The 22,248-nt window shown below is 52.9% G+C and overlaps 2 protein-coding genes across 3 annotated transcripts in view; one reads left to right on the forward strand and one right to left on the reverse strand.

The window, feature by feature from the left end:
- Positions 1-8,338: 8,338 nt before the first annotated feature.
- On the forward strand, positions 8,339-15,280 carry SNORC (secondary ossification center associated regulator of chondrocyte maturation). The gene is made up of 3 exons (XM_049888466.1): positions 8,339-8,577; positions 14,822-15,004; positions 15,171-15,280. Exons 1-3 carry the CDS (start codon positions 8,502-8,504, stop codon positions 15,278-15,280), a joined length of 369 nt encoding a protein of 122 aa, XP_049744423.1. The 5' UTR covers positions 8,339-8,501.
- A 2,735-nt stretch (positions 15,281-18,015) lies between these two features.
- Positions 18,016-22,248, reverse strand: part of NGEF (neuronal guanine nucleotide exchange factor) — a 103,714-nt gene continuing 99,481 nt past the window's right edge. For both annotated transcript variants that reach the window (XM_049888464.1, XM_049888465.1), the window contains 4 exons: positions 21,651-21,806; positions 20,737-20,816; positions 19,862-19,966; positions 18,016-18,928 (listed from right to left, as the gene is read on the reverse strand). In XM_049888464.1, the coding sequence (XP_049744421.1) occupies positions 18,738-18,928; positions 19,862-19,966; positions 20,737-20,816; positions 21,651-21,806 (532 nt within the window). In that variant the 3' untranslated portion in view covers positions 18,016-18,737. The remainder of the gene's footprint in view (positions 18,929-19,861; positions 19,967-20,736; positions 20,817-21,650; positions 21,807-22,248) is intronic.

The raw sequence follows: 22,248 nt of genomic DNA on the forward strand, positions 1-22,248 counted from the left end.
GAATCCATTGTTGTGGCCCTGTATATTTTTAGTGCCTTCCAGAGGAAACCCTGGTGGTGTAATGCTTAAGTGCTATAGCTGCTAACCAAAAGGTCGGCGGTTCGAATCCAGCAGGTGCTCCTTTGGGAACTCTATGGGGGCAGCTCTAATCTGTCCTATAGGGTCGCTATGAGTCAGAATTGACTCTACGGCAATGGGTTTTGGTCCAGCCTAGGGACTCATCTTCCAGCAGTATATTGGGCAGTATTCTGTACTGATTCATAGGGCTTTCAACATTTTAAAGAGGTCCTTAGCAGCATATTTGCCTAATGCAATGTGTCTTAATTTCTTGACTGCTGCTTCCATGGCTGTTGACTGTGGATCCAAGTAAAATGAAATCCTTGACAACTTCAGTCTTTTCTTTATGGGTGATGATGTTGCTCATTGGTCCTGTTGTGAGGATTTTTGTTTTCTTTATGTTGAGGTGCAATCCATACTGAAGGCTCTGGTCTTTGATCTTCATTAGTAAGTGTTTCAAGTCCTTTTCACTTTGAGTAAGCAAGGCTGTGTCATCTGCATAACGCAGGTTGTTAATGAGTCTTCCTCCAGTCCTGATGCCCCGTTCTTTATATGGTCCAGCTTTTCGACTTATTTGCTCAGCATACAGATTGAATAGTTATAATGAAAGGATACAACCCTGATGCACACCTTCCCTGACTTTAAACCACTCAGTATCCCCATGTTCTGTCCAAACAACTGCCTCTCGATCTATGTGAAGGTTCCTCATGAGCACAATTAAGTGTTCTGGAATTCCCATTCTTCGCAATGTTATCCATAATTTGTTATGATCCACACAGTCGAATGCCTTTGCATAGTCAATAAAACACAGGTAAACATCCTTCTGGTATTCTCCACTTTCAGCCAGGATCCGTCTGACATCACCGATGATATCCGTGGTTCCACGTCCTCTTCTGAAACCAGCCTGAATTTCTGGTAGTTCCCTGTAGATATACTGCTGAAGCTGTTTTTGAATGATCTTCAGCAAAATTTTGCTTGTGTGTGATATTAATATTGTTCTGTAATTTCTGTATTCGGTTGGATCACCTTTCTTGGGAATAGGCATAAATATGGATCTCTTCCAGTCAGTTGGCCAGGAAGCTGTCTTCCATATTTCTTGGCATAGACGAGTGAGCACCTCCAGTGCTGCATCTGTTTGTTGAAATATCTCAATTGATATTCCATCAGTTCCTGGAGCCTTGTTTTTCGCCAATGCCTTCAGAGCAGCTTGGACTTCTTCCTTCAGTACCATCGGTTCCTGATCATATGCCACTTCTTGAAATGGTTGACTATTGACTAATTCTTTTTGGTATAATGACTCTGTGCATTCCTTCTTTTGATGCTTCCTACGTCATTTAATATTTTCCCCATAGAATCCTTAACTATTGCAACTCGAGGCTTGAATTTTTTCTTCAGTTCTTTCAGCTTGAGAAAGGCTGAGCGTGTTCTTCCCTTTTGGTTTTCTATCTCCAGCTCTTTGCACATGTCATTATTATACTTTGTCTTCTCAAGCTGCCCTTTGAAATCTTCTGTTCAGTTCTTTTACTTCATCATTTCTTCCTTTTGCTTTAGCTGCTTGACGCTTGAGAGCAAGTTTCAGAGTCTCCTCTGACATCGATCTTGGTCTTTTCTTTCTTTCCTGTCTTTTTAATGACCTCTTGCTTTCTTCATGTATGATGTCCTTCCACAACTCGTCTGTTCTTCAGCCACTTGTGTTCAACGTGTCAGATGTATTCTTGAGATGGTCTCTGATATACTCAAGGTCATATTTTGTCTCTCCTGGACTTGCTCTGATTTTCTTCAGTTTCAGCTTGAACTTGCATATGAGCACTTGATGGTCCTTTCCACAGTCGGCCCCTGGCCTTGTTCTGACTGATGATATTGAGCTTTTCCATTCTCTTTCCACAGATGTAGTCAGTTTGATTCCTGTGTGTTGCATCTAGCAAGGTCCATGTGTATAGTCGTCATTTATGTTGGTTAAAGAAGATATTTGCGGTGAAGAAGTCATCATTGTTGCAAAATTCTAATCATTCGATCTCTGGCATTGTTTCTATCACCAAGGCCATATTTTCCAACTACTGATCCTTCTTTGTTTCCAACTTTCACATTCTAATCACCAGTAATTATCAATGCATCCTGATTGCATGTTTGATCGATTTCAGACTGCAGCAGCTGTTAAAAATCTTCAATTTCTTCATCTTTGGCCTTAGTGGTTGGTACGTAAATTTGAATAATAGTCGTATTAACTGGTCTTCCTTGTAGGCATATGGATGTTATCCTATCACAGAGAGCATTGTACTTCAGGGTAGATCTTGAAATGTTCCTTTGGACGATGAATTTAACACCATTCCTCTTCAAGTTGTCATTGCTGGCATAGTAGATTATATGATTGTCCATTTCAGCTCACTAATGCCTGGGATATCGATGCTTATGCGTTCCGCTTCATTTTTTGATGATTTCCAATTTTCCTAAATTTATATTTCATACATTCCAGGTTCCAATTATTAATGGATGTTTGCAGCTGTTTCCTCTCATTTTGAGCCCTGCCACATCAGCAAATGAAGGTCCTGAAAGCTTTACTCCATCCACCTCATTAAGGTCAACTTTACTCTGAGGAGGCAGCTCTTCCCCCGTCATCTTTTGAGTGCCTTCCAACCTAGGGGCTCATCTTCTAGCACTTTATCAGACAATGTTTTGTTGCTATTCATAAGGTTTTCACTGTCTAATTCTTTTCAGAAGGAGACTCCCAGGCCCTTCTTCCTAGTCTGTCTTAGTCTGGAAGCTCAGCTGAAACCTGTCCTCCATGGGTGACCCTGCTGGTATCTGAATACTGGTAGCATAGCTTCCAGCATCACAGCAACACGCAAACCTCCACAGTATGACAAATTGACAGACAGTGGAGGACTCAAGTATATAGTCAAGTATATCCCACCTGAATTTAGAGACCATCTCAAGAACAGATTTGATGCATTGAACACTAATGACCAAAGACCAGACGAGTTGTGGAATGACATCAAGGATATCATACAAGAAGAAAGCAAGAGGTCATTAAAAAGACAGGAAAGAAAGAAAAGATGAAAATGGATGTCAGATGAGACTCTGAAACTTGCTTTTGAACATTGAGTAGTTAAAGGTAACAGAAGAAATGATGAAGTAAAAGAGCTGAACAGAAGATTTCAAAGGGTGGCTGGAGAAGACAAAGTAAAGTATTATAATAACATGTGCAAAGAGCTGGAGATAGGAAACCAACCGAGAAGAACATGCTCAGCATTTCTCAAGCTGAAAGAACTGAAGAACAAGTTCAAGCCTTGAGTTTCAATAGTGGAAGATTCTATAGGCAAAACCCTGAAAGTCACAGGAAGCATTAAAAGCAGATGGAAGGAATACACAGAGTCACTGTACCGAAAAGACTTGGCTGACTTTCAACCATTTCAGGAGGTAGCATATGATCAAGAACTGATGGTACTGAAGGAAGACATCCAAGCTGCACTGAAGGGAATGTAGAAAAACAAGCTTCCAGGAATTGACAGGACCAACTGAGATGTTTCAACAAAAGGATGCGGCATTGGAGGTGCTCATTTGTCTATGGCAAGAAATTTGGAAGAGAGCTAACTGGCCATCCGACTGGAAGAGATCCATATTTGTGCCCATTCCAAAGAAAAGTGATCCAACAGAATGTGGAAATTACTGAACAGACATTAATATCGCACGTAAGTAAAATTTTGCTGAAGGTAATTCAAAAATGGTTGCAGCAGTACAACGAGAGGGAACTGCCACCAAATTCAAGCCAGATTCAGAAGAGGATGTGGGATGAGGGATGTCATGCCGAAGTCGCCTGGATCCTGGCTGAAAGCAGAGAATACCAGAAAGGTGTTTACCTGTGTTTTATTGAGTAGGCAAAGGTATTTGACTGTGAGGATCATAACAAATTATGGATAATATTGTGAAGAATGGGAATTCCAGAACAGTTAACTGTGCTCACGAGGCATCTGTACATGGATCAAGAGGCAGTTGTTCAAACAAAACAAGAGGAAATTCCATGGTTTAAAGTAGGGAAAGGTGTGCATCTGGGTTGTATTCTTTCATCATGCTTATTCATTCTGTATGCTGAGCAAATAATCCAAGAAGTTGGACTGTATGAAGAAAGTGGCATCAGGATTGGAGGAAGACTCATTAACAGCCTGTGTTATGCAGATGACACAACCTCGCTTGCTCAAAGTGGACAGGACTTGAAGCACTTATTAAAGATCCAAGACTACAGCCTTCATTGTGGATCCCACCTCAACATAAAACAAGAATCCTCATAACTAGACCAATAAGCAGCATCATGATAAATGGAGAAAAGATTGAACTTGTTAAGGATTTCATTTCACTTGGATCCACAATCAACAGCCATGGAAGCAGCAGTCAAGAAATCAAAAGACGCATTGCATTGGGAAAATCTGCTGCAAAAGACCACTTTAAAGTTTTAAAAAGCAAGGATGTCTCTTTAAGGACTAAGGTGCGCCTGACCCAAACCACGATGTTTTCAGTCTCCTCAAATGAATGCGAAAGCTGGATAATGAATAAGGAAGACCAAAGAAGAATTGAAGGCTTTGAATTATGGTGTTGCTGAAGAATATCGTATATACCAGGGACTGCCAAAAGAATGAACAAATCTGTCTTGGAAGAAGTACAACCAGAATGCTCCTTAGAAGCTAGGATCATGAGACTTCGCCTTGCATACTTTGGACATGTTATCAGGAGGGCTCAGTCGATGGAGAAAGACATCATGCTGGGTAAAGTAGAGGGTCAGTGACAATGAGGAAGACCATTGATGAGATGAATTGACACAGTGGCTGTAACAATAGGCTCGAGCATAACAAGGATTGTTAGGATGGTGCAGGACTGGGCAGTGTTTCATTATGTTGTACGTAGGGCCGCTGTGTGTTGGAATCGGCTGGACAGCACCTAACAACAACGCTCAGTCCATGTCCCTTTGGCCCTCTGGCAACATGTCACCTTCATTCCTCAGAGGTCTGATCCTTAACAGTCATGAATTTATGAGTAGGATTCCAGGGTGGTGCAAAAGGTTAAGTGCTCAACTATTAGCGAAAGGTTGGTGGATTGACTCACTCAGAGGCACCTTGGAAGATAGGCCTGGTGACCTGCTTCTGAAAGGTCACAACTTTGAAAACCCTATTAAGCACAATTCTACTCTGCACACATGGGTTCTTCATGAGTTGGAATCAACTGGGTGGCAACTAATAACAACAATGGCCTTGAATTAGCTTTTTTCCAAGTTCAGTTTTTTAATGAAAATTTTCAAACATACAAGTCAAACAGTGTAACAAACCACCTGTTACCACCCAACTTCAACAATTACTGACATTTGCCACCTTTATTTACCTACCTTTTCCCCCTAGAATATTTTAAAACATCTCAGATACCATGTCACCCATAAATAGTCAATGTGCGTTGTTAACAGATAAGACCAAACTCGTTGCCATCAAGTTGATTCTGACTCTTGTTGACCCCACGTGTTAGTAGAGCTGCTCCCTAAGGGTTTTCATGGCCGAAATCTTTATGGAAGCCGGTTGCCAGACCTTTATACCGCAGTGCCTCTGGATGGGTTCCAACTGCCAACCTCTAGGTCAAGTGCAAACCGTTTATGCCACCCAAGGACTCCTTTAGTAACTTCAGCCCATTGCCATTGAGTCGACTCCGGCTCATAGCAAACCTAAAGGACAGGGTAGAACTGCCCTATAGTGTTTCTAAGGCCACAGTCTTTACAGGCAGACGGCCACATCTTTCTCCTGCAGCACAGCCGGTGGGTTCGAACTGCTGATCTTTTGGTTAGCAGCTGTGCTCTTAACCACTGCACCACCAGGGCTCCATTACTACCATAAAGGTTCTTTAAGCCTTGTCTTTAATAGGCGTTTGTGTAAACAACTGCAAGCTTTAATATAGGGCCTATATTACCAGTGTCTCATTCTTCACTAACAATGAAGGCTTCCCCACATTCACGTTCAAACAGTGAAAAACCAAACCCAGATACACATCTTTGAGGAACTGTTTCCTCGGACCATTCCAGCACCAAGTATTGTATTGGTCAGGATCTGATGAGGAAATAGTGACCACTCTAAGTATTTCAAACAAGAGATTTAGTAGAGGAATTTGTTAGGAGGAGGTTGAAAGGACTACAGCAGCAGCAGAAGGATGATGAGATAACTCAAAAACCAGTAACTAACTAGGAAGCTGACTCCAGCCCTGGGCTGGAGGAGCAGAGAGACTACTCAGAAGCCACAGCACCGCCCTCTGAGGCTCCTGGTGTCGAGCTCGGCTGCCCGAGGCCTCAGGAGCCTGCACTTCAGGCTTCTGTGGCTGCCCCCGCAGTCAGGCACCTGACCCTTTGTCACTGATGCTATTGTAGCCAGCTGCTGCTGTCAAAAAATCCGAAGCAGTCACTTCTCTCCTCCCACCTTCATACTGCTGATGAGAGTATAAATTGGGAAGCTGCTCGGCAGTATCTGCTGAAGCTGAACGTAATAGCTGCCCTCTAACCTGCAGGAGCCCTGGTGACCCAGTGGTTAAGCTAGCTGGAAGGTCGGAGGTTCGAAGCCCCCAGTGGCTCTGGGAAGAAAGATCTGTCGATCTGCTCCTGTAAAGACTATACCCTAGAAGACCCTATGGGGCAGTTCTGCTCTGTCCTGTAGGTTCACTATGAGTGGGAATCGACTCGAGGGCACACCGTGACAGCAACAACCTTCTGCCCCAGCAGCTCTGTCTGCAGGTGTATCAGCAAGGAAAATGAGTGCGTACGTCTGCCAGAAGACCTGCAAGAATATTCACAGGAGCTGTGCTTGAAAGGGTCCAAATCTGGAAACCACCCAAGCATTTGTCAACAGGCGAATGGGTAAAGAGTCATACAACTCTTTATTCAGCAATGAAAAGAATGAACTGCTTCATGCAACATCAATCAATCTCGCCTTCATAATTTTGAACAAAAAAGTCATATGATTCCATATTATACGATTGAGTCCATTTATTTGAAGTTCAACAATAGGCAAACTATGTGACAGAAGTTAGAGTTGTGCTTTGGGGGTACTGACTGGGAGGAGGCACGAGGGGGCCTGCCTGTGGGCTGGAAATGTTCTGTATTGATTTGAGGTGATGCTTACCCCAAGTGTATACATCCAAAAAAGTCCATCCATCTGTAAACTTAAGATTTGTGCACTTTACAGTACATACGTTATTTCTCAGAAATTAACAACAAAAAAGAAACAGTATAATTTCTTGTAAACGTAAGTGCTGTTAAGAAACTGAAAGTCACGTGGTGGGTGCGTGGGGCGCTGGCTGATCAGATCAGAGCTGTGGCCGGGATGATGATGAGCAGGTAGCCACGTGATGAGCTGGGAGACCACTTTCTGGGCAGGGCAGGGAACAAGTGCAAAGGCCCTGAGGCAGGGTCAAGGTTGGTGTGTTGTCAGAACCGAGTCAAGGCCAGTGTGCCGGAATGTTGCAGGCCGGGCTGGGGAGCAGGATCCAAGTCATGGAGGCCTGCCTTAGTTTGCCGTTTTTCCTAAGAACGGGGAAATCATGAAGGTTTGAAGGGGGGGGGGGGTGTCGACAGATGTAGGGAGTGAGGGAAATTGTGTGGCTAGGACATCTGGGAGGTGGGGGCTGGGGGCAATGGATCCGTTCTGTTTGGACATGCTGAGTTGGAGGTGCCCGTTAGCCACCCATGGAACTGTCAGGTGGGGGGCAGTGGGCGGCGGTGCTGCAGCTCGGGGCCAGGCCCGGCTGGGAATAGGTGTTGGGAGCGCACAGGTATCTGAAGCCTCAGGTCACAGGAGAACACCTGGGGGAGCAGAGAGCAACCAGAGGGACACAGGACTCTTAGTGACACGGGCTTCAGGGGAGAGACTGGAACTGCTGGGAAATCTGGATTAAAATTGCCTTGAAAGTGCATCTCTAACAGGCTCCACTGAGCACTTACTCTGGGTGTGGCATGGAGACCCGCCGGGCGAGCAGAGCCTGGGCCACAGGCAATGAACGCGGGTTCCTGGGCCCACCCAAGGCCCACCGAGACGATAGTGGAAAGGAGCTGCGTTTCCAAGTTCCCTTTCACACAGGAAAGTTGGAGACCCTTTCACTTCCTGCAGCCCAGGAGTGGGTGTGAGAGGTGTGTGTGCTCGGTCTAGTTGCGTTCTCTGTGTGTGTGTGAGTGTGTGTGTGTGTGCGAGTGAGAGGGAGGAGGAGCAATTTCCTCTCCCTCTTGAGGGTGGGGCTGCTGTGTAACGGTTTGCTCTGTGTGTGTATGTGTGTGCGTTTGCCCATGTGGGGCGGGCTCGGTGTCCCAGGAGGACAGAGTTGGTATTGATGGAAGCCCGTCCCAGCCCTTTGATGCCTCCTTCCCGCTGCCGCGGAGTTTAAACCAGCTCTGTCCTCTGTGCATCCCGCTCACCAGTGCGCTGGCTCTGGCCATGATGACGTCCTCTCTACCCCTGCGCGTGGTGCTGCTGCTGCTCTCGGGGGTCCTGGCCCCCGCGGTGCTCACAGGTAAGGGGCGTAGGCCCGGCTCTGCTGCCACCAGCCACCCAAGGCCAGCGGCCACCTTGGGGCCGGACCGTGGGCTTTACTCCCTCACAGGACATGGGTGGCCATCGGGGCGATTCTGCAAAGGGTCCTGTGAAGACAGGTCGGCAGCGGTTGCATCGGGGGTCTCAGGGAATTGTTAGTGACAGGGATGATAGCCTCTGAAGTAGGGGAGCAGAGCCCAGGACATTTAGCATCTGGGTGACATGGGGGTTATTCCAGCACCATAAAAATGGAAAGCTTCCAGGTCTGGGGGTCAGGAGTGGGCACCAGGCACAGGGCAAGAGGTGGAGGGGCCGGAGGCCCCAGGCGCTGGATGGAAGACTACAGAGCCTTTGTTGATGACTTTCCCCAAACCCTTCAGTCCTTCCCTGCTGATTCTCTGAAATGTTTTTAGCAAGCGAAGACCAGCTACTGTCCCCGCCTCATGGAAAAATCCAGAGAAAGCACAGGGCCCGAGACCTCTCAGCAAAACTGTGAGGACTATAGGCTAAGGCTAAAATGGCCGGCTCTGGGGTTCGGCGAGAGGGAGGACACCCACAGGCTCAGGTGGTGGGCTCCCAGGCCCTGAGGCCACCCGGCATGGCAACCAGTGGCTGTGCTGGAGCTGCAGAGAATCAGGCGCGGACAGCCCCAGGGTCCCTGCTCCTGGAAACAGCAGCACCTTCTGCTGGGAGGCAGTGGAGGGCAGCCTGACTGAGGAAGGGCACTTCAGGCCCTGCCACCTGCAGACCCAGCAGCACCGGTTATGGGGGGTGTCTGGGTGCCTGCGAGGATGGAAAATGATGGGGCCAGGAGCGCAGCTCTGGGGATAGTGGCTGGGGTGTGAGTCTGGGGACCTTGGCCTGGCCTCTCGGGCACATAGGGCTTAGAAGGAACAGGCCATGGTGCAGCTTTGGGCTGGCCGGCTTCTCTTACAAGCCCCAGGAAGCAGCTCGAAAAGAAAGCAGCCAGCGGCCTGGGCTGGCTCCTGCTCTGCCCTCCTGGCCTCTCGGTGCCTTCTCTGTGCCGTGGCGATACCACGACGCTTCTGCCTCCCTCACGGGACTGAGGCCAAACAGATGCCAACAGGTGTCGGTTTCAGGATGGGTCAGGCATACAGTGGGTGCTCAGTAAATGTTCGGGAATGGTATACAACATCTCCGCTCCTTCGCCGAGCTCGGTGGTCTCAGAGCAGAGCTCCCTCCTCACGCAGGCTGGGAGAAGGGCCAGCTGGGTGCCCCTCCCCCCAGGTATGGGGGCAGGGTGGCATCTTCATGGCTGGGCCTTGGGGCTGTGGCCCCCCAGTTGGTGAACCACTTCACCCACCTGGTGCTGAGCTGGTGGAAGCAGAGGCACTGCGGCTGCCTGCCCGGCTAAGTCTGGGTTGCCCCTGTGTGGGGGCCCCCGCTCTCCCCGCTCCCCCCGCTCCCTCCACTCCCTGGCGCTCAGCTCTGCCCTGCCCAGGCCGCCAGAGGCCCCCGGATCAGACTGGAGGCCCAGCATGGGTGGGTGGGCTGTGCTGCCACAGGAATGCTTTGGGGACGCCTCATATTTGGCCTCACCAGCACCTCACCTGGCCTCACCTCACGACTCCCTCCAAGTATCCTACCGAGAGCAGGCACACCCTGGGTGGGCAGGACGCCAGTCATGCCTCACCACCCCAAGGCTCCGGGACAAGCTGCTTGGCGGTGGCTGTTTGTCCTACTGTCCTGGCAGGGAGGGTGCTTGGTGCTTGGTCTTGGCCACCTCAGGCTTGGTGTATTCAAAGCCCCACAGACCCCTGTCCTCAGCTCAGTGGGCTGGGGCCTGTGACAGACAGGAGGGATGGGGCTGCCTGAGGACTAAGGTCCAGGCCCGGCCTGCGGGGTCCTCCCTGCCAGTTGCCTGTGGCCACAGCTCCTGCGCTGGGGGCCAACCAGGTTGACGGGCAGGAGTCCAGGGCAGGGATGAAAGGGCCCTTCACGCTGCACAAAGGCCATCTGTGAGCCGGGCTCCTGGCCTTGAGGCCTGTGGTCAGGTCGAGCGTTAAACACACTTATTTACGAAAGGCAGGGTGGCGGGGCTGGCGTGGTGGTGTCCCTGGTGGTCAGCGCACGGAGGTGACACTGCTGCCTCGGGCCACAGGGCCTGGTCTCAGCACAGCCGGGGGGTGGGACTGCCTTGTGTGCTCTGGTCGTAGTGTCTCCGTCCTCACTTCTGTCCACGTCACTGTGGCACACCCGCTGCTCCTCCTCACCCACGTCCTCATCCCCCACGTCTTTGTTTGCTCAGGTCCCTCTGCCCAGTGTTCCTGTCCCGCCATCACCTTCCTCAGACGGACCTCCTGCTGGCAAATACACCGGTGATTGCTTCTGTCCACGGGTTTCCAGAAGGATAACTTTAGGGAGGGGCTGGTTACTGCCTCTAAGTTTTATTTCCCTTCTGAGTACAGAGAACTGTAGATGAGGCTCAAAACTCTCCATCTGGCTGGTGTCTGTGCTGGCCCACCCCAGGTTTGCAGGGAGTGGGGCCTGGGCCCTGGCTGCCTGGGCGCAGGTGAGTCCTGGACCAGCCTTGGAGGGTCTCCTGTAATGGCCACTGCAGCAGACACACAGAGCAGACATGTCACCCAGACCAGGGGGGCCCAAGGGCGGAGTGCTTTTTTGGTGGTATGAGGTCCCCCTGTCTCCCTGTTTGCTTCTCTCTTTAGTATCTCAAAAGAGATTGATTTAAGACACTAATCTCGTAGACCTCATCAGTATAACTGCCACTAATACATCATAGTGATAGGATTTATAACACAGGGAAATCACACTGGAAGATAAAATGGTAGACAGTCATGCAAGGGAATCATGACCTAGCCAAGTTGACAGATATTTTTGGGGGACACAGTTCAACCCATGACACTATCTATTCTGTCCTAAAGGGTGGTTGAGTCGGAATCGACTCGAAGGCAATGGGGGTTGATCTGTCTAACTACCTATCTACCTACCTATCCATGTATCATTTATCTTCTATCATCTAACATCTGTGTATCTTATCTCTCTATCATCTGTCAATAATTTGTGTATTTACGTAGCTATTTACTATCTATCATCTATTATTTACCATCTATCATCTATGTAAGGAGCCCTGGTGGCACAGTGCTTAAGTGCATGGCTGCTTACTGAAAGGTTGCCAGTTTGAACTCAAGAGCCACAAAGATGTGACAGTCTGCTCCTGTGAGGATTAGAGCCTAGGAAACCCTATGGGGCAGTTCTACTCTGTCCTATAGGGTAGCTGTGAGTCAAAATGGACTTGATGGCTTGGTTTATTTATTTTAATCATCTATGTATCTATCCTCTATCGATGATCCATGTATCTGTGTATCAATGTATCTACCATCCATCTATCCATCACCTGTCATCTATTACCTACCATCTACTATCTATGTATGAAACCACCTGCATTATGCAGATGACACAACCTTGCTTGCTGAAAGTGAAGAACATTTGAAGATCTTACTGAAAATCAAAGACCACAGCCTTCAGTATGGATTACACCTCAACATAAAGAAAAAAAATTTCACAGCTGGACCAATGAGCAACATCATGATAAACGGAGAAAAGATTGAAGTTGTCAAGGATTTCATTTTACTTGGATCCACAATCAATGCCCATGGAAGCAGTGGTTAAGAAATCAAACAACCTATTGCATTGGGCAATTCTGGTGCAAAAGACCTCTTTAAAGTGTTAAAAAGCAAAGACGTCACTTTAAAGACTAAGGTGTGCCTGACCCCTGCCACAATATTTTCAATCACCTCATATGCATGTGAAAGCTGGACAATGAATAAGGAAGACCAAAGAAGAAATCTGTCTTGGGAGAAGTACAGCCAGAATGCTTCTTAGAAGCAAGGATGGTGAGACTTCATCTCACGTACTTTGGACATATTATCAGTAGGGATCAGTCCCTGGAGAAGGACATCATTCTTGGTAAAGGGTCAGCGAAGCAGAGGAAGACCCTCAATGAGATGGATTGACACAGTGGCTGCAAAAATGGGCTCAAGCATAACAAGCATCATGAGGATGGTGCAGGACCGGGCAGTGTTTTGTTCTGTTGTACGTAGGGTTGCTATGAGTCAGAACCGACTCAATGGCACCTAACAACAACAAAAACAACCATCTGTTGCTGGAACCTGTCCACCATGGGTGACCCTACTGTTATTTGAAATACCAGTGGCATAGCTTCCAGCATCACAGCAACATGCAAGCCACCACAATAGGACAAACTGATGGATGCGTGGTGGACAACAACCATCTATGTATCTGCCTTCTCTCTGTATCTATTATCTGTCTAAATGCTGAGCTATTTGAGAGTAAGAGGCAGACATCACGCCCCTTTGCCCCTAAGTACTCTCAGAAAGACATTCTCTTCCATAACAGTTAACAAACTCAGGAAGTTAGTTCTGATGCAGCACTATCCATAACCTTATTCGAAGTTGGCCCATCCATCCGACAGTGCCTTTCATAGCAGTTTCTCCCCGCCGGGGAACACAGGTTGCACTTAGTTGTTGTATCTCCTTAGTCTCTAATCTAGATCATTCCTAGACCTTGCTTTGTCGTTCATGACCTTGACATTTTTGAAGAGTCCTGTGCTTTTATGACTGTCCCTGAATTTGGGTTTGGTTGGTGTTCCTGCAAGATTTGCCCGGGGTGGGCCCTGTTGGCAGGAAAGACCCAGAAGCCCCTGTCTCCTCTGGATGCCCTCTTCAGGAGGGGTGACCTCAGAGGAGGGCAGGGGTCTGGCTTGTCTCTGGGCCCCTGCTCTCAGGGAGGGAGACTGCAGGGAGGAAAGTGGCCCAGGCACCCACAGGCCTGCCAGATCCACACTGACCCTGCAAGTTCCCAGGGAAGCATGGCCCGTGACAGTGTTGTCAGGGGCTCCAGACCCCACCACCAGCACTCACCTTCACAGCCTTCCTTCTCTTGACCAGAACCATGGTTTTCTCTCCAAAACAGGGATAATGGCATTTCCTATAGCACAGAGTAGCTGGAGTCAGCGAGATGGTGTGTCCATGCTAGGGGCCTGCTTGGGGCTGAGGGTCCCTTGGTCACAAACAGGGGCTCTGACCCTGCTGAAGCTGTGGTGCCCATGGTTAGGGCTGAGATGGAGAGGCCTGGAGTCCACTTTCCATCCCGCTTGAACTTCACTGGTTTCTACAGGCTCCATCTGATTCTCTGGGAAGGAGGATGGGCCCAGGGTTTGGGGTGCAGCTGTGGGGCTCCTCAGGCTAGGCTCTGTGATGGGGTGTAGGGGTGAGGGGCAGGGGATTGAATGGGATGGTCCTTGGGCCGAGGTGGGAGCTGGGGTTGTTATATAGGCCTCTCAGCCTGTGGTTCTTGCAGGACCTGACAATGTCTCCTTCCTACTCTCTGGGGTCCCAGGTACCCCCCAATCCCATGGGCAAAGAATGGCTGGGGGGCGGAGGCGAGCCCAGGGACTGAAGTGCTAACCGACCCACCCCAGTGGGCCTTCCCAGCCCTCACCTGGAGCCACCCTTCACTGAGCACAGACACCCTGCCCACCCCGGCTTGTCTGGGGGCAAAGGCCGTATTGTGAGCTCCCCAGTTTCTTAGGGTAGGAGCCCCTGGGGCTTTGATGCCTGTGACACGTGCGGGTGTGTGTGGTCCCTGGTTCCCTTGTCCTGTGGCTGACCATGGCTGGGGAGGATGGTCCCTGGGCCCCAGTGGACATCTCCTTCCAACCCTGCAGTGTAGCTGCCTTGTGGGGCTGGCGACCAGGGACTGTTTGCTGGAGGGGCCGCAACTTCCTGGCCTCTGAGAGGCTCTGGGTGGGTGGGTTCTCACAGGTGTCACCTCATGCAGGTGAACTACCCCAACTACCCACAGTTCAGACGCAGGTATGGAGCTCTGCTGGGAGAGGTGAAGTGCCCCAAGTCCTGGTGTGGGGCCCGGGATGTGGATGAGGCCACGCCCCTCTGCCTCTGCTGCCCTGCATCTCGGCTTCCAGCCTCGTTCTCTGGCTTTTATGGGACAGGGCCTGCTGGTCCCTTCGGTGTCTCCCCACCGCCCCCCCCCCCCCGTCTGTCATCGCACAGGCTGGGGGCAGCCTCTTGGCCTCAGCTGTCTCATCTGTGAAATGGGGCCCTTCTGGGGAGCCCCAGGGCCCACCAGCCGAGCCGCCCCCGCCCCGCTGGTGACCTGCGGGGGCGGTGTCCTCGTTGCACCGCCTGTCCTTGCGCTTGCAGCCGAGGGCCCGCAGGAGCCAGCGCCAACGCTGTGGAACGAGCCCGCCGAGCTGCCCTCGGGAGAAGACCCCGCAGAGAGCACGAGCCCCGCCAGGGAGCCCGAGGCCACTGGAGCCCCGGCTGCCACTGCCTCATCAGGGCCAGAGGACAGCACAGCGCGGGAGAGGCTGGACCAGGGCAGCGGTATTCAGGGCCCGGGAGGGGGCGCGGGGCGGCCCGGGAGGGGGCGGGGGAGCCCGGGAGGGGGCGCGGGGCCCGGGAGGGGGCGCGGAGGGGCCGGGGAGGGGCAGCACGCGGTGGGGCGGAGCTGCTTGGGCGGGGCAGCTGTGACCAGTTCCTCGTCCTCCAGGTGCGCTGGGGCCCGGCGCCATCGCCGCCATCGTCGTCGCCGCCCTGCTGGCCACCTGCGTGGTGCTGGCGCTAGTGGTCGTCGCGCTGAGGAAGTTTACCGCCTCCTGAAGCCAATAAAGGGGCCGCGCCCTGCCTCGCGCTGCATCCTCCCTGCGCCTGTGTCTGCGCGTGTGCGCCCGCGTGTGCGAACGTGTGTGCAACGGGGTGTGAGTGCAGCTGCGATCTGAGAGCCTAACGGTGCGCGGGGATGCCGCAAGTGCTGGGGCTAGAGGCGGGCAGGAGAGTGCACGTATGTGTCCTGTGTGCAGGCCTGAGCGCCGGACGCCGCGGGTGTGCAGGAGCGCGTCCAGGCAGCGCTCTCGGACACGAGGGTCTCCGCGGCCTCTGCTATGGCCCTAGAGTGGGCCCTGCCGCAACCACCCCATCCCTGGCAGTCCAGGGCCACAGAGAGTGACCAACAGAGAGAAGCAGGACCTCCCTCGCAGGGGAGGTGGGATGGAGCCCTAGGCCGGGCTGAGAGATGGAGGGTGGAGCCGCGGGGGCTGCGAACCAGAAGCCGATTATTTTGCGGGCCAAGAGTCCCATCGGCGGGGAACCATTTACCCCAGGGAGGCCCAGGGTCCGGCCCTCGGGCCCCCACCCCGGCCAACCTGGGCTGGAGCCACATTGGACAGGAGCTTTGCCTGAACAGGGAGGAGGGGGCAGCTCCACACAGAAAGGCTCATGGAGGGGGACAAAAACCAAAATGCCTTTTCAAGATCGACTCTCCTAACCTCACTTTAAGCATCCTGAGTTGAGGGAGAAACGAGGAACCACCTGCTCCGGCTGTTGGGCTGTCGCTCCCTAGCTGGCGCCTTGGCCCTGAATAGGCCCTGGCCTTTTGATCAGTTGTCATGCTATCTTCTATGCTTCCCAGGAAGCACTACATTTATAATTAGGAAAAAAGAGTTTGAAAACAGTAGGCTGCCACTGGGCACAGCAGGGAAGGAGTCAGAATCCTGAGGCCGGAAGGGGACTGTGTAAACCCTGAACCAGATAGATGATGATTTCATATCTGGGGCCACTGGAAGACCCTGTCAGTGGGGGCGTGGGTGGAGGAGGGGGTGTCCTGCCTTCCTGCCTCCCCCCTGCCTAGTCCTTCTCTCTTTCCCGTCATCTCTAGTGACTCATTTGGCCTCTTTGGTTTCCATGAACTCCTGACTGCACCTTCTCCTACACCCATTTTCTCCACCCATACCCCTTCAATGAGCACATGTAGCCCCTGACACAGTCTCACACACATGGGGCACAGGCCCCACCAAGTCGGCATTCCCAGCTCCCCAAAATACATCATGGGTTGAAGTTTTCTGCTTAGAGGGGACTGTTATAAACCCAAGGGCATTCATGAGAATGTTGGTGTTATTTCCTTTTACGTAACCTCCAGTAGCCAAAGCCCTCATTAGAGCACACGGCCTAACTCAATATGCCATTTCTCAGCTTCAGAATGAAAGGCTGGGGACAAGGGCCACCATCAACGACCACCCCCATCCCAACAGCCCCTGAGTAGCTCAGGCTCAGAAGTGTTCTCCCCACTTTTGGGGGACTCAGAGGTGCAGGTACTCTCAGTGGGGGTCCAGCACAAAGGCCCCAAAAGCATCAGCCTGTTTTTTGGGACTGGGGCTCTCACCCCCATTTTGAGCCAGTGTTGCAATGCGTGTGTTCTTCCAGGGGTTCATCCCATTGTCAAAGGGTCTGAGGATCTAAGGGCCACTGCTATGGCCTGTGGGGAGATGTACAAAGTCCCATGGTCGAAATTGCAGCTTTTAATCCCAGGCCTGTCCTACATGGAGGAAGGCATAGCCAGGTAGAAAGAGCCTGGGTCCAGGTGGGGAAGGATGCAGCCAGACCCGTCCCTCAACCTTGGGGACAGAAACCCAGGGCACTGAGGGCCTTCTGTGCTGGGGGGAGCTTCCAGCATCTGGGTAACTTGGCCGCCACCAACAGGGGGAAGAATGGCCTGAGGACAATGGCTCCCGCCCCACCGCTTGTGGTACTACCACGTACCTGACACCTAGTCCCTCAGTGGTCTTCCAGCCTCCATGTTCTCACTTCCACTACAGAAGGATGCTGCCGACTCCTCCACAAGCCTCTTTGGTTTCTGGAGTCCTTTCACATCTCAAGGCCCAAATCTACTCCCACCCCACCCATCACCTATTCATCCATCCATCCACCCATTGTCCATTCATCCATCCATCCATCCACACAATATCCATCCATCTGTCCATCCATCTGTCCATCCACCCATCCATCCGTCCATCCTTCATCCATCCGTCCACACATTATCCATCCATCTGTCCATCCATTGACCCATCCATCCATCCACCCATTGTCCATTCATCCATCCATCATCCATCCATCCATCCACACAATATCCATCCATCTGTCCATCCATCCGTCCATCCACCCATCCATCCATCCATCCATCCATCCATCCATCCATCCATCCATCCATCCATCCATCCATCCTTCCACACATTATCCATCCGTCCATCCATTGACCCATCCATCCATCCATCCGTCCATCCATCCATCCATCCATCCATCCGTCATCTGTTCATCCTCTATCCATCCATTCACTCATCATCCATCCATCTGTCCATCCACCCATTCATCCATCTGGAGGCCCGGACCTGGCCAGTCCCCCTTCCACTAGAAGCCCTTCAAGCTGATCCTTCAGGACACGCCTCTTTTACTGGCCTTGAAAGGTGCTCCCCTCTCCCTGCCCAGAACCCAACGCCTCATTCCTGTGTGTGCCAGGACAATAAAGAGCAGACCTTCACCTCCTTTATTTTATACATGATGCTTCTTTTAATGCAGCCAAAACTGAGATTTGCTTCTCTCATAACCGTAACCAATACAGGATGCAGTGACCAATTCATTTCTTAAAATGCCTGGGCTCCCAAAGGGGCCAGAAGACACACAGTACATCTGGCCGGTCAGGGAGCTGGAGGTGGCATGAGCCCTCAGCCAAGCTCTGGTCTGCCTGATGTGAGGGGCTGACTGAGTAGCCCAAGGCTGGCTGAGGCTTGGGGAGGGGCAGACAGAGGTGACTGGTCTCTCAGTCCTGTGCACTGTAGGCCAAGGGCTGCTCACCAAGGTCCACCAGGAAAAGGCAGTCCATCTGCATGCCAGGCTCCCAAGGCAGAGGGTGACACACGCAGGGGACCACAACATTCTTCACCTTCTGCCTGCCCTCGGCCAGTGCCACCTTCCTGGGAGGGCCCCCAGAGCATGCCAGTCCCTTTCCAGGCCCTCTAACGGACAGGAGAGAGGTGGTGTAATACTGTTTAAAATTTACGTTCTCCTTTACAGTGCATGGAGGAGAGACACAGTGCCCTGTCTCCAGTAGTGAGCGAGGGGCCAAGGTGTGAGCACTCACCGTACTCCCTCACAGGCACTGAAGTCACGGCCCGCTGCCTCTGGGGTGCAGCCCACCCTCCCCTGGAACCTCTCCACCATCTCGGGTGTGCCCACCAGCTCTGCTCCCACCTGCCCACCCCCCGCTGGGCCGGTCACCAGGCCAGGGTCACTGCCGATTCCGGCTGCCCAGCTTCCTGCGGTCCTTATTCTGGCTGCGCTGAGGGTCTTCCATCTTGTGGACACGGAAACATTCTTTGAGGTTCTGTGACCGGATCTTGGGGTTCAAGATCTCCTCGGTCATGGAGCTGGGGAACCAGCCTCTCTCCTGGTCATGTAGCCGCTCGCCGAAGATCCACCCTGCGGGGAGGGGTGGGGGGCTCAGGACCTCCTGCAGGTGGCACCAGGCCAGTGTTCCCATCTGTCCTGGGAACAGAGGCGGCCCAGACCACAGAGCCCAGCCAGCCTTTCCCAAAAGGCACCTGCTCCATGAACCCCTGCTGAGACCTCGAGTTGGGTTTGTCCTGCAGAAAGTGGGGGACGCGCCACCCCCAATACTGTCCCAGGAGGCATGATGAGTGCACGGGAGAGCCAGCGAGGAGTCAGCCACATGGTGTTTCCCAAAGCTATTGACTTTGGAACCCACTCTGGAGCCTTCCAAAAAGCCTTGGCTGCCTACACATAGGGCCAGGAGGCCCCAAGTGCCACCCAAAAAAGCGAGAGGCACCCAAGGGGCCAGTGGGGGTGGGAGATGACCACTGGGCTATGTGGCCTGGAGTCCCACTGTCACCCTCCCATTGGCAGGTCCTCCCTGAGTCTCCCCTCTTTAGGGACAGGTGGTCAGCTCAGGGCTCTGGGCTTGGTGGCCACAAGCTCACGAGGAGCTTGTTGCAAATACAGGGTTTAGGTCAGGGTCACGATCAGGGTGCAAGGGCACTGTTCCTGGTCGTCTTCCCCCAGTTCTGCAGAAAGAAAGTGATACGGAGTTGCTGCTCAGATGAGCCCAGTGCTGAGGGGAACGAGGGACCTCACAGCTCCTATGAGGTCCAGCCCAGCCCTGGTTCTGAGAAAAGTCCTGAGGAAACCAGAATGAGGGTGTTCAGGCTGTGTGGCCCGAGGGACAGAGCTGAGAGAGAGCTGGCTCTCTTTGCCCACCAGCCAACCAGATTCAGGCAATCCCTGGAACCAGTCTGTGCTTCCACGTGGGGCTGAGCCCACTTCCCCCTCGTCCCTGTGGCTGGGGGGCCCAATGCAGAATCCCCTGGGGGTACGTGGACCATGCCCAGGCCTCACCGTCCTCAGTCTTGTCCAGGATGTTCAGGATGTCAGCGAGCTCCAGCGTCAGCTCATCCGGCTGCTGGGCCACATACGGGTGCACACACTGTACCTGGGGGCAGTCTGATGGGGCGCGGGGTGGGGGGATGCGGGAACACGGCCTCGTCATGCTGCCCTTACCCATGCCCTGCCCTTACCCACACACCCGGGACACCGCCCACCCGCAGTTAAGAGGGGCAGTGCTGCCAGGGGGTGGGTGGCTGTGGCTGTCCAAAATAGCAGCGCAAACTCCCGCAGCAACCCAAAAAGTGTTCATTTGAGGGAGAAGAGGATTTGGTTCCAAGGAAAATGCTATGGAAATAGAGGCTCCGGGGAAACAATACACTGGCTGAGGGGTGGCGACGCCTCCTGGGGCTCTTTGCTGGACTTCCTGTACCTGGGATGTGGCTGGGAGGCAGCGTGGGATGATTAGGAAAAGGTGAGGGTGGTTAGGGTCAGCACTGTCCCCACTGGTGGGTCTGTGCCCTTTTATAATTCATGATTTTCAGACAAGGGGCAACCCTGGGAGGACACCGGGATTTGCTTTCTGGGCCCAAATCCCTTGGGCCGGTTATCTGGAGGTCTCTCAGTTCCACGTGGGGCCTGTCACATAAGAACCAGTGCCCTTTATCTCATTAACTATCCATGTGTTCCCAGGGCTCAGGCCACCATGCTCCCCACCAGGGTCAGAGCTGCCGGTGACTACACAGACGCAGGTCACCCAAAGTGGGCTTCCTGGAGGCATGTGTGGTGACAACTGGCCCCAGAAGCACTTCCTTGTTAGCAGAGCCCCAACAGGCAAAGCCCCCACCTGCCAGGTGAGTGCAGCGGCCCCTCCCCAGCGGGCGGCTTACCCAGCAGCCGGGAGGTGAAGGAGACAAACTTGGTCCTCCTGTTGGGGGCCAGGGAGGTCATCCAGCGCTTCATCTCACTCCTGCAAACAGAAGGAGGCTATGCTCCAGCTGCAGGGCCACGGCTCCCCACACGCACGGGCTGCCCAGCACCCGCCACAAGTCCCCTTCCGTGTATCCCAGCACTGCTCCATGCAACACTGAGGAAGCTCAGAGGGTGCCACAGAAACGGGGTGCCCGAGGGTTAACACGACACAGAAACAATCAGAGAGGCTGAGGGCCCCCGTATTCTCCCCCTGCAGTGCTCCCTCAGAGTCAGGAGGGAGGGCGACTCCCCCATGTGTCCCCACAGCTGACCCACAGAGAGGATGCCGTGGCCAGCTCACTGAGGCCATGGCTCCTCAGACGTGGCAGGGCCAAGACAGGCTCACATCACCCCATTCCCAGAAGGACTGGAGCCCAGGGTCCCAGCAGAGGCCCCTGGGTGGGAGGAGGCCCATGCACTGCACATATGTACACCTGTGTGCACACACACACTGCACACATGCTCACAGGCACATGCAAAACACGCATCACGAAGCACACGCAGGTGCGCATCTGTAATGCACGCATGTGTACCCACACATCTGTAACGCACGCATGTGTACCCACACATCTGTAATGCACGCATGTGTACCCAGACATCTGTAATGCATGCACGTGTACCCACACATATGCTCGCGTATACACACACACCCACCCAGGGATGGGCAGCCACCCCTCAAGGCCCCGCTGCAAGAGCAGCTCTGACGGAACCCCATGGGGTCTGGGGCGGTGGGCAGGACAGGTGTGTGTGAAGCCTCATTCTGCCCGGAGCCCGTGGGCAGGCAAGCTCTCACGGAGAGGTGACGTGGGGCCTGGGCGTCCCCGGCACTCACTGGGAGGACGCCTTCAGCATGTAGGTTGCCTCCCGGTCGTCAGCATTCTCCAGCAGCCGCAGGATGAACACGTTGGCCAGCGTCTGGCCTTGGTCCTCCAGCTCCTCCACACGGAGCAGGCCCCGCGAGGCCGAGTCGAACACTTGGTACTTGTCTCTGGAACCAAGGTGGTGGAGCAGGTGCTCGGTCCCAAGGAGGTCCGGGGGGTCTCAGGAGACCCCCGGCCAGCCAACAAGACCAGCCTGCTGCTCATGTCTTTCTAGAAGCCCCTGACCTGAACACCTGTCTCCTTCACCTGCAGAACAGGCCCCATCCCGTGGAGCGGCCAACTAGCAGGGTCAGCCTTGATGGCGCCACGGTGCTCCGCCGAGCACTCACCGTGGGTCAGGCTTGGGGAGGGGCTCTCAATTTGAGAAGTGAAGCCCCCCAGTTTACAGAAGGGGAGACTGAGGCTCAGAACAGTTCAGTGAACTTGCCCAAAGCTAGGCAACAATACAGCAGACTTGAAGTCTGACCCAGAGCCTGAGCTCTCTGCCTCCTGGGCCGCATTAAGCTGACCTTCCTTGGAACTGCTAGTCGCCGAGTGCTGCCCGGGAGT

This window comes from Elephas maximus, chromosome 6 (assembly GCF_024166365.1).
Source record: "Elephas maximus indicus isolate mEleMax1 chromosome 6, mEleMax1 primary haplotype, whole genome shotgun sequence".
Classification (NCBI taxonomy): Eukaryota; Metazoa; Chordata; class Mammalia; order Proboscidea; family Elephantidae; genus Elephas; species Elephas maximus.

Coding starts and splice junctions, on each gene's coding strand:
- SNORC (XM_049888466.1), top strand. CDS start 8,502: ATGATGACGTCCTCTCTACCCCTGCGCGTGGTGCTGCTGCTGCTCTCG. Junction 8,578..14,821: donor GGCCCCCGCGGTGCTCACAG/GTAAGGGGCGTA, acceptor TTGCGCTTGCAG/CCGAGGGCCCGCAGGAGCCA. Junction 15,005..15,170: donor GAGGCTGGACCAGGGCAGCG/GTATTCAGGGCC, acceptor CTCGTCCTCCAG/GTGCGCTGGGGCCCGGCGCC.